Consider the following 12,538-nt stretch of genomic DNA (forward strand, 5'->3'; position numbering starts at 1 on the left):
ACGAGGCGAACATCTTAAAACCTTTCTCCAGCTGACTTGTTGGGGCTTCGGATCGATGTACACACCTTGGCCAAGCCCTGAAAGCACCTATTGTAAAAGGCCATTTTCAATAGATCGGAAACAATCGAGCCGTTTTTCCCCAAACGCGGAAGCTGAGGTGCAAAGAGTCCATAGAACGACTCTCAGTGACACTCCAGTCCTATCTAATAAGTAAAGAGACGAGCAGATGAATCATACTGTTCCTGAATGTCACATCACTATATTGCAGACTTTTGGACACAGCGTTGTCCCATATATGCGACAAGTCAGTCAACATCTCCGCACAATAATTCAGCGCAGTGAGTGACAACTTTTTTCATCACAATGCTTATGTGTGTCTGTACAGCTAGCTTTGCTAACATCACGTTAACGGAGCTTACGTTCTTTGAGCTACTTTTCTAAGTGACGAAAAAAGTAAGACGTCCCCACCGTCTGTGAAAGCGAAGCGATGTTGAGTCAGCTGTGGCCATCGGATTTCTTATGATTTATGCAGCGCTATTATATTACTGACGATTAAACATCTTATGCTGCTGAGAGGAAACCACTGTGCCTGTCTCAGAGCGCCGCGTGCGAGTGAAAGGTGGGGAGTGGGAAGGGAGAGAAACAGAAACACGTATTTGGCAAGTCACGTTATTGCTTGGATTTTAATTGGTGCGTTTTGCATCCACTGTAAACAAAGATGTTAACAAATAAACTAGATAGTGTGCTGTATGTTTAGTGGTATTTTAACAGTTGCGGTCTCGACTGGTCTTGAAATAAAATGCAGAGTCCTCAGTGTCCGAGACCGAGACAAGACCGAGACCAAATGCGGTCGAGTCCGAGACGAGACCGAGACCATCAATAAATGGTCTCAAGACCGGTATCGAGACCAAGACCGTTCTCGAGTACTACAACACTGGGAGCTGGCAAGTTTACTTTGCAAAACTTCAAAGAACAATATTCATAGTTGGATTGTTTTGTTACCATAGCAACAATGTGGTGCTGTGAGTTTAATCTTTGAATTTACAAATCCAAATTAGTAAACTGCTATTATAACTTATTGCTTTTTAGGCTGGCCATTTAAACTACTCCCTTCTCCCATATTTCACTAACTCTAACACAGAAGCTGTTAGAGGTGCTGATGATTTTACCAGCTAGAGGGACCCCTAAGTCAAAGTCTGCGCAGGGCCTTATGCAACCTTGGACCAGCCCTGCACAATGAGCAAATCCGCTGCACTGCGCAGAGATGCGCAACAAACAGGAGATTTGGCTTTAGTAGTTGTTCCATTTTGTGTCTGTTGAATTTTAATCGTCACAGAAACTATTCTGGTTGGTCGAGTTCATGGGACTCGACCGTGTCTGGAGTTTCTCAGATCTCCGTGCGGCCGCGCGTATTAACTCTAAGTGGAAAACGCATTTGATATGGTTTGATGCATCGTGTAACCGGAAAAACAATACAAAAAATAATATAAAATCAACGTGATGCGTGACTCTGATTAGAGCGTGAAAGCTCCTCACCGGGCTGAACCTGCATGATGAGGTTAGCGCTGCTCGTTATCCACAAACGCTCCGGCCAACCGGAACCACAGACATAAACTTTACAGGGAAGACAGACACACGCTGGACAGCGTGTTGAGATGTAAACACACCGCATATAATTGTTTGTTCACAAAGATAAATCATTCTCACCGCTCCACAACGCGCCTCTGAATTCGCTACAAGTTATTCCTGCGGTTCACATTGAGCTGCACAACCAGAGCTAACGCGGTTGTTAGCTCTAGGTAAGAGTTTTAAAGGATCATAATTCCTCACAGTAAGTTGACGTAAATATCCATACAGGTCAGCCTGTGTCCAGTTTGAGTGAAAGGAGGCGCGCGCGATCCCGCTGAGGTAAAGCAGCGGCAGCGCGCGAGGCAAAGCGCAGAGGCGCCAACTGTGTGATTAGTCTGCGTGCTGCTGGCTTAAATGCATAAACTATAAACCTATCTATTATAAACCTATCCTTGAGTATAAATCTGCTCTGCTAGTGAAATGCTCAGAGCAACAGAGACGCAGCCCGGCTTTAAAAAGAAAAAGCAATTTTATTATTATTATTATTATTTAAACAAGCAACGCTTAACCTGGCGGCGGGGCCAGTAAAACATGGCGGCCGCCAGGCTTATAATACACTGGGGGAAACCCTGGTATTCAATTATGCCGCATAAACTGATCAGTAGATTATTGCGAGGGGACGCAAAAGGGAAAAAAATTCCCCATGTTCACTGGAGGGCTCCGTACTGTAACGCTCTGAAAACGGGGAGATCTTCTTGTTGTTTTAATTTCCTGGAAGCAGCTCTTTAAAGATGTCCAGAAATGCTCAGAAATTATAGCTGTTCTTGCAATAGTTGTGTTCAGTGACAATCATGGTGAAAGCCTTTTCATGAATTCAAACTTGGTGAATCTCTTCTGGACATTTTCATAGTGGGGGTGATGGCTCAATTCATTGTGGTCACCTAAAAAAAAAAAAAACCTAAACAAAAAACAAAAACAACGTGATCTTAATTGAGCATTTATTTAAATACCATTCCAAAAATGTCCCTTGCTGCCCACTGTCAGAATGGTAGACTGGCAGACTAATGTCTAGTTAACATGACTGGTTGCTATAAAGTGCAATACAATTATTTCTTAATAAAAGTAGCATAATAACTAGAGCTGAGCAAAATTATACTGATCAAATATTTGTTTGGCAGAAATTCAGACAGACTGCCACTGTTGTTGTTCAAATTGCATCACTTAATGTATAGTTTTAGGCACATGAGTGTACCTTTTCACTTAATGAGCATTCAAAATTATTTCCAACCAGATACTCTGACTTATGGATGTTTGCAAGAAGTTTATTAATAAATAAATAGATTAAACACCAGTTTTACATTTGACAACAGTTAGTTGTCTAGAACGTAACTTATTAACTCATTGCTGCTTCCCCTTCCCCACTTACCTGTCCCTGCCCACCTCCCTTCACCTGGAGAAAATAGTAGCATAAAAATGACTTACCTAAGTCATATTGGGGAATATTTTATCTGCTTCTTTCTCTTTGGTCAAACAGGGGCTTCTTTCTCTGGTGTCTGGTCCTCATTATCATCCTCCACTCGGTAGCATGTTTTCATTAGACACATTTGTCCTCCCCCCACTTCTCACCATGTGTCCTTAGGCTAAAATGGGTCTTCATGTGGCTAAAGTCGGCAAAGCAAAGAACACAAGCATCATGTAACATCAGCCAAGTTGCTAAATAATGCACATAAAAGTTAACTTTGACTAACCTTACAGTAATGGAGTTTAATAACTTTAGCTAACATTAAATTACAGCCAGGTACCATTAGCTTGAATTGTTCATAGGTAACATTACAAAGAAAGAGAACATAGTCAATGTTGTTTTCTCAAAGAAAATGTGAAGTTAAGACTCCTACCTCATATGCATTAGGTGACATACTTCAGCTTCTTTTTAAACAGGAGGTCTGGCCGATATAACTTGTTAGATAGGCGCCACCATAGACATAATATAAGGATAGACGCCTCATGGACCGCTCTCGACTATTGTCGCTGACGAGATTTAGGGCGGCCATCTTGGAGCGGTACACCACTCCACTCAGCATTATGTGTTTAGCAGCACAATGACGTATCAGCGCATTTAATCGATCATAACACACTTTTTTGTTACTGGAAACCATATTCAAACATCTATCAAAGCTACATTTATAAACAATTGTATTTTTAAGTATGTTTTTAATACATAGTTCAGCATATTTAAATGTGTCCCACTTTTTTCCTACACTGCACCCAGATTCTCAGGGAGTTATATAGTAGAGGGTTGCATTTATAAGTACATACTTCTAAAGGGAGAGCAGAGGTCAACAAAGCAGGTAGGCTAGTCTGGCCTCAATTAGACGACTCAATCTGAAGCCAAGAGGGGGTTTCTGTAGAAAAGTCACTGATCCAATACAGCATGTTTTGTATATTTGCTGCCCAGTAATAAGTCTGGAAATTTGGCAAACCAATCCGCCCATAGGTCTAGGTCTCTGCATAAAATCTTTACGTATTCTGGGGGATTTACGTATTCTGGGGGATTTTCAAATAAAAGCAGAAACGTGTTTATCTAGTGTCACAAAGAATTTCTTTGGGATATAACATGGAATGCACTGAAATAAATAAAGGAACTTAGGCAATATGTTCATATTTATAGAATTGACACAGCCTATTAACGATAGTGGCAGATTATTCCACTTTTGAAAATCTATTTTAGTATTTTCAAGAAGTGGTACAAAATTCTTTTTAAAGAGATCTTTATATTTGCAAGTAACTTTGACCCCCAGGTAAGTCACGTAATCTGATTTAACTTTAAAAGGAAACTTTATATATGAAATCTTCCTGGCTTTAGAGTATATACTAAATAATTCACTTTTATGCAAATTTAATTTGTAACCCGAAATAGTGCCAAATTGTTCAAGTATAGTAAGAGCATAGGGAAGAGAGCACAAAGGGTCTGAGATATACAGCAGGAGGTCATCAGCATATAAAGATAATTTGTGCTCCTGATCAGCTCTGTAGATACCCTTAACATTGTCTTCTGCTTGCAACTTAATTGCCAACGGTTCAATTGCTAACACAAATAAAAGAGGGGACAAAGGACACCCCTGTCTTGTCCCGCGATGGAGTGGGAAATAACAGGAGTATAATTTGTTCCAACACACGCCATAGGCGAGGAGTAAAGTACCTGAATCCAAGAAATGAATTTAGGGCCAAATCCAAATTTATTTAATATGTAAAACAGATAGTCCCACTCCACCCGGTCGAAAGCCTTTTCAGCGTCAAGTGATAAGGCGTCTTCAGGGGTTGCAGTTGACTCCGTGTATAATATGTTAACAAATCTACGCAAGTTGAAAAAGCCATGCCTTCCCTTTACAAATCCTGTTTGATCAGAAGGAATAATATGAGGTAAACATCGTTCTAGTCTGAGAGCCAGGATTTTAGACAATATTTTTAAATCCACATTTAACAGCGAAATTGGACGATATGATGAACACTCAAGTGGATCTTTATTTGACTTCAATAACAAAGAAATAGTGGCTTGACGAAGCATTGGGGGAAGACATTACCAGTTAAATGATTCAACAAACATATCTCGTAACAATGGAGACAAACTATTTTTATATAGGTATTGAAAAATTCAACTGGGTACCCATCTGGTCCTGGAGACTTTGCATTCTGCATTGAGTTAATTGCCAATTTAATTTCTTCTACAGTAATCTGTTCCTCCAGTTGATCCCTGAATGTAGAGTCTAAAGTTGGGATCGCCATCTTTTCAAAAAATTTATCAAACAGTCCAGGCATTTTTAAAGATTCTGATTCATAAAGGTTAGAGTAAAACATTTTAAAACTCTCATTTATTTTTTGTGGATCTGTAGTGATCTGTCCAGATTGGGTTTTAATCTCAAGAATTAAATGTGCAGTTTCAGATCTACAGAGCTGATGTGCCAAAATCCTTGACGCTTTCTCCCCATGCTCATACCACATTCTCCTAGATTTAAGAATCATACGTTCAGACTGTTCAGTGGAAGTTAAATTAAACTCAGTTTGCAAGGTCAATCTTTGTTTAAACAAATCCGGAGACAAAGTTATAGAGTGCTGTTTGTCTAGTTGTGAAATCAGATCTGTCAATTCAGTTAAACGTTTACCTTTTGTTTCTTAGTATGTGAGCAATAGGATATAATGTGACCGCGTAAAAATGCTTTCAAGCTTTCCCAAACTGTACTAAAAGGTGAAATGTTCATTTTTAAGAAAAAATCAATTTGTTCAGGAATATATTGTACAAATTTTTTATCTGACAGAAGAAGAGGATTGAGTCGCCAAGAATACACAGAACGTTTGTCTGGAAAATTAAGTACCAAAATAAGTGGGCTATGATCAGATATAACTATACTATCATACCCATGGCCACGGGCTACTGTGCCACCTTACCCGTTGCCGCCTTTCTACTGGGTAAGGTGGCACAAGTGGCCATGGGTGCCACGGGCTGCTGTGACCTCATTCTATCTGTTTCAGATAGAATGTAGCATATGAATAACTTTAGTTCAAACAAATAAAAATAAAATATATCTTAATTAAAACATAATTCTCATACATACTTAAATATACAGCCGGTGTTCCGACTTAGCAGAGAAAGACAACACCTGCACTGAATGCATGTCAGATGGGACCTCTTCTGCGACAGCTGATAATGGCTACCACTAGGTACCACTACAACTGACACTAGTGTCGACATACCATGGTATGTCAGTGCTGACAAGTTCCTGTCAGTTCTGGATTATAATTATTTTCATACAATTACCTTAATATAACGCAATTACTAAACTGGGTAAGTTCACTAATATTGACTTATTAGTTAATATTGGTGACAGTGGCAACATGAGATATTGACAATTCCAGAGTGACATTATGTTCAGCATGGTTCCATGACAGTTCACAGGATGTCATAAGTTCCCAAGAAAGTAATAGACCAGGCAACCACTATAACTTTCAAAGTTTTTTTTTTAAGATAATGCAAAGTTTTTGGAAAACATGTTGTCATAATTTTCCAAAAATGCCTGTTAACCAGTTTTAAAGAGTTATTACTTGTTATTATTTAATAAATGTAATATCTGCTATTTTTCATTAATTGTGAAGTTCATTCCAGATTTGTGCAGCATAAATGAAGGTTGGTTCTCCGTGTTCATTTCTGGTTCTGGTCATTGTCTTTAAAGTTTTCTTATTCAAAGATGAGACGATGAATAAAATCTGAACCACAAAATGCATTTCAATAGCATTTTCAAGGCAGCAGGAAGACTTTCACTTTCAAGTTAAACCACCTTCAAATTTTTTACACTGAAGTAAGTCAAAACAGAAAGTATGTACACCTCAAAAACTTTGACAATGTGTGAATCCTAAGCAACATTAAGACAAGATTGTTACATATTTTTGAAAATAAAAATTACTTTGGGNATTTTCTTGTTCCAGGACATTTTCCTTGCAAGGCCATCAATAAAATAGTTCAGCTTCCGACTGCAGGAGGGTGAGCTCATTACACTTAGCAGTTATTTAGTTGGACAGTGTCCTCAGTAAATTCTTGCAAATGTTGAACCTGGACATGTTACACATTAACCAGTGGGCAAACCGAACTGAACTGGATCTTGTTTGTGTAGGCCTCCGTTCCTGCTGTTCAGTGGCGGCATGCCGCGGGCCAGCTACGGGGACAGACATTGCATCACTGTGATCTACAGTAAAACACAAGTGGCCTTCGACTTTACCTCCAGGATCATCGACTTCTTTGTCACCAGAGATGGCCCCCAGCACACAGGCAGGCTTGAAAACCTTAGGACTTCCTCCTCGTTGGCCTAATAAACCGTCTAGCATTGTCCTGCTGTTTTAGTACAATGCAGGAAAAGAACCTTTCTGAAAATAGATTCATGCAAAAGGAATTCAAAGAAACTATCTTTAGCGACTGCTCTAATTTAAAATGCTAGAATTCAGTCATTATTCGTAGAGATAGACAGAGTGATAGTTTTAGATAGAGTACTGTCTAGAAACCATTGAACATATTCACTTTCCAGGGTGCCACTGGGATTACTTACTGTGTCCACATGTGTCCAGTTACTGCATTTCAAAAGCTGTCAGAACAGCTTTTGAAATGCAGGATAACAATTATTGTTGGGCTTAAAGTGGACATATAATGCATTTAAATCCTTCCTTTTCACATGTAAATTATTTGCTCATAATCTATATAATGTAGAACTGCAATGCAGTTTCTGGTTATTGTAGCTCCATAGACTCCTCGTTTTCTTTTTCTGCGGTCTTTTTAAATGTGAATGAGACATTTCACGCCCCCCCTCTAGGTCACAGAGCATTCCACTTCAACCCGTTCTGCCATTTTTGTAGTTTTTGATACAAATCAAATAAAATTTTATTTGTATAGCACATTTCAGCAGCAAGGCATTTCAAAGTGCGGTAACACTTATGACAGTCTTTGTCATAACACCGTCATAAACATGACGCAACACCTGTCATGAACATGAGGAAGTCCTCCTTGGTAAATCATGACACTTTTAATACAAAGTTGACATTATTCAAAATGCCTTTGTTATGACAACTTGTCATTAACCTAGACAAAAATGTCTTCATTATGACAACTTGACATTAATGTAGACAAACGTGTCTTCGTTATGACAACTCGTCATTAACCAAGAATCATTATATGTCATAAATATGTCATAATAGTAATCATAATAATGTCATGAAAGTGTTATTGCGCTAACAAAACGGTAACAAAACAGTAATTAATATTTCCCCTACCTGAAATAAAGCAAAATAAGTAGGACCAACAATATCTTTATCTGAAGCCAGGAACCCCTGCTGTGTTTACGGCTTTTCACAGATGAGTGTGAAAAGCTAGAACTTCTACTGTATTGTTTTTCCCACACAGACAAAAGGCAATTCAAACGATCCTAGCAAACCACCTGCTGTAACTACAGGTAAAATAAAGGTCAAAAAGCCAGAATACGTTACTGATTTTAAAACCACAATTAGGCCATTTGAATCAAGACATGTTAAGTTTTAAAACTAGCTTATTCTAAATTTATTTTCTTAAATGTTTTTGGTCAAAGAAAGATCCAAGACGGTATTCATATCTCCTTCAAGTATCAGTTGGTGAGTATCAATTAGAGGAAGGGAGTGAATGAAGTTGTTGAAGAATTTAGGGGCGTATATGTTTGCTAATATAATAGGAGTGTTAAAAAGTGACCCAGTCACAATTGCGTAACGGCCATTTGAGTCAGTCTTTATATCCGACGCTATGAATGGAGTATTTTTATTGACCAGAATTGCTGCGCCTCGTGCTTTACCATTAAAACTAGAATGAAAAATTTGCCCAATCCAACTTCTTTTAAGCCTTGAATGATCTATATCTTTAAGGTGCGTTTCTTGCAGAAATGCTATTTGTGCCTTAAGGCAGCAGAGATGAGAAAGCACCTTATTCCGTTTCACTGGATGATTCAATCCTTTTACATTCCAGCTAATAAAATTAACATGGCAACCATTACTTACAGAGGTAGAGGTGGAGTCAGTGGAAGTCAACATCTACATACACGATGAGAGAAAATGGTCCAAATCACATTGATTAGTCTTGTCAATGGTGTACCCTGTCAGTTTGTAGTTAGCCAGCTTCTGTGTAAATAATAAATGACATAAAGAAAACAAAAAGCACACAAACAAAGCAAGAAAAAGAACCAAAAACAAGTACCCACCCATCCTTTCACATTCAGTGTTGTCCCCAACTGACAAACACAACATCCCCAAAGCCTCTATGCTTTCTATAGGAACCATTCACCATAAACTCAACCACAGTCCCAAACAAAAATAAAGGGAAGAGGAAAAACAAATCTAAACTATAAATCACCCATTTACCCCAAAGCGCACTGGAGAAAGAGAAACAGCAGGCGCAAATCGTGACACCACACCTACCGTGGCACTTCCGGTGGCATGTGTCGCGGCAGCCACTGTTTTCGGGGCTAGCTGCCAGTGTTGTCGCTAACTTCGGCACCTCATACTGGCATTTCCGCTGACACCTGCGTTATTGGTCACAAGTGCCACTGTTTTCGGGCTAACTGCCAGTGTTGCCACCATAGACATTGCCACCATGGTTGCCACTGGCTTCGGNGAACATGAGGAAGTCCTCCTTGGTAAATCATGACACTTTTAATACAAAGTTGACATTATTCAAAATGCCTTTGTTATGACAACTTGTCATTAACCAAGAATCATTATATGTCATAAATATGTCATAATAGTAATCATAATAATGTCATGAAAATGTTATTGCGCTAACAAAACAGTAATTAATATTTCCCCTACCTGAAATAAAGCAAAATAAGTAGGACCAACAATAAACATTTCACTAAGCTTTATTACACTGTCAAATGATTTAATAAGAGTCATTAATATTTCCTTTTACATCAAGTGGAACAAGTAGGACCAGCTATGAAGATGTCATTAAATGTTATTGCAGTGTCATTAATATCTCTTACCTCAAGCAAAGTGAAACTAGAAGCAACAATTATAAAGATGTCATTCAGTGTTATTACAGTGTCAAATGCTATGCTAACAGAGTCACTGATATTAAGTCTTACCTCAAGTGAAGTGATACACACTGAACTACTTGTAACTACCATCATAGCTGTAAAACAAACTCTTTGTACATTGGAATAAAACAAAAGATAACTTATTCTTCAGAGGGTTTAACGTCTGTAACTCTGAAACACTGATTGAAAAACTAAAACAGAATTATTTATTCTTTAACTTAAGAAAATAGGTTCTTTCAACAGTCAGCTGTCTCCTTCGTTAGGGTGAAAAAAGCCAGGGGTGAAAATAAGGGGGTACAGTAGGGTACTGCGTACCCCTAAAAGATTTAGCAGGGGTACGCAGTACCTGCAAGAGAAGGGAGCGGCTGTCTGCTGTAAAAAATCAACGGGTTTACTGTGCAGCCGTAAGTGCGCCCACTAATCAGCCGTGACTGATTAGTGTTAATAATAATAAACACGTTTTATTATTATAAAACACAGCAAACTAATGGTGGTAGAGGGCCGCACTGGGTTAACTCGGGGAATCTCATCTGTCCGTGTATCAATCAACTCCTAACCTCTTCTTTGTTCTGTCACAATTATCGATTTATTTAATTTTGATTATCATGCTCCAAACTATGTGACTGACCACCCCGCTCACCCGCTTTCTCATACACAAAGCAAGCAGCACACCAGTAACCTTCCCATTCATACTTGATGACAGTCACGCCCACATCGACACGCCCACCACCAGGTGTCAAAGCCGCTGCTCCTGTCATATCATGTTTATGTCTGTTAAGGCTAAGATGGAACGGCACTGAAAGCAGCCCTTTAAACCAGTCAGACTACGAACACAATAGAGACAATCGGATGACTTATTACCCCACGATAATAACTCAATCGTCCATGGAAAAACCTTATAAGCTTGTATTAAAGCAGAAAGTATGGCGGCCACCGTAAAAAAGGCTTACAGTATTCAGGGTTTCCTCCAGAAAACTTGCCAAGCCCCGTGGTGGGGGCGTCGAGGCGGTCCACCAGCGGTCTACCGTGTTTTTTTAATAAAAAGATGTTAAGTTGACAGGAAATATTAAAGTATTACTGTGTAATTATATGTTACAGGAAAACATCTCCAGTGAAATGCTATTTAAACCCGCAACTAGTCTAAAAACAACTAATTTGCACTTCTGTTTAATCCAAATTAAGTCAACAGCTCCATCAGGCCCCTAAGAGCTTCAGAGGCCCCATAAACGCTAATACTTTAAAACAGACCAGAGATGCATAAATCTAACACTTGTTTATTGAGATTATCAATGATTATCAATGCTGTTAAATTGTTTAGGCATACATAAGTTAAAAGATTTTAAATTGTTTAACATTTAAATGCAAGATTTTAAGGAGCTGGCAGTGTTGTGTTCAAGACCACCTAACCCGAGACCAAGACAAGACCAAGACCAGAGTGTATCGAGACCGAGACAAGACCAAGACTTTTAGGGTCCGAGACCAAGTCAAGACCAAGACCAGCGGCCTGTGCTACATGACACAATAAAATGTAAAATATGATCAAAATTACTTCTCAAATTGATCTGAAAGATCCATATTCACATAAAAACACCTAGATATTAAATACTTAATTAAATTAATCAATATTAATTTTGCTTCCATCTCTGTGCTACAATCCGCGGTGGTCTCGTGTCATCCTTAAAAAGATAACGCCCTGGGTGTTTGCCCATATTATTGCTCATGTCAGAAACCACCACTGTCTGCACCATTAAACATAGCAATTGAGGCAATGCCCTGACGGTAAATAACGCTCAACTATGAAGACTGATCAAGGAGCAACAAGCAAGAAGTAACCAATCACAAGACGCTCACCGTGACTGTTCTCACCCTCTCTCCCACCACATGAAACCAGATAGTCTGACACCATGGCAGACTACCATTACAGCTGCCACTTTGACCGAAAACAATCAAAGAGCAATGTGCATGCTCTGTGTGCTCTTTCGTTCTTGTTTTATTTATTTGTTAATTAAAAAATGTCAATGTACATAATTAAATAAAATAATGATGGCTGCTGCAGTGTACGTAGGGGATTACAAGAACAAAGAAGAGTGTTCTGTCAGGTCAGCATATGCTGTCAGATCGTCATACGCTTAGCACAAACTCACGGCTATATCTGTCAGACACGTCTTTACTATATAATTTTATTTAATTAGCAACATAGAATCATACGTAGATCATTATACACTTTATTAACAGTTGTATGGCATCTTGACTAAGCGGTTAAGTAGGTTAATAAGTTTTACACGGGCGTGTGTTGTAGCTGACTCCAGCTGCAGCCAGACCCTGCTTTAAATATAATTTGAAAAAACAATGCATGTATACCTATATAGTTGTCA

At 38.9% G+C, this 12,538-nt stretch overlaps 1 protein-coding gene across 1 annotated transcript in view; it reads left to right on the plus strand.

Moving 5' to 3' along the window:
* Window positions 1–12,538, plus strand: part of llgl2 (LLGL scribble cell polarity complex component 2) — a 91,878-nt gene that overhangs the window by 51,136 nt on the left and 28,204 nt on the right. The window contains exons 11-12 of the mRNA XM_016665877.1: window positions 6,980–7,102; window positions 7,233–7,387. Coding sequence (XP_016521363.1) covers window positions 6,980–7,102; window positions 7,233–7,387 — 278 coding nt within the window. The remainder of the gene's footprint in view (window positions 1–6,979; window positions 7,103–7,232; window positions 7,388–12,538) is intronic.

Source organism: Poecilia formosa, unplaced genomic scaffold (assembly GCF_000485575.1).
Source record: "Poecilia formosa unplaced genomic scaffold, Poecilia_formosa-5.1.2 Scaffold629, whole genome shotgun sequence".
Lineage (NCBI taxonomy): Eukaryota > Metazoa > Chordata > Actinopteri > Cyprinodontiformes > Poeciliidae > Poecilia > Poecilia formosa.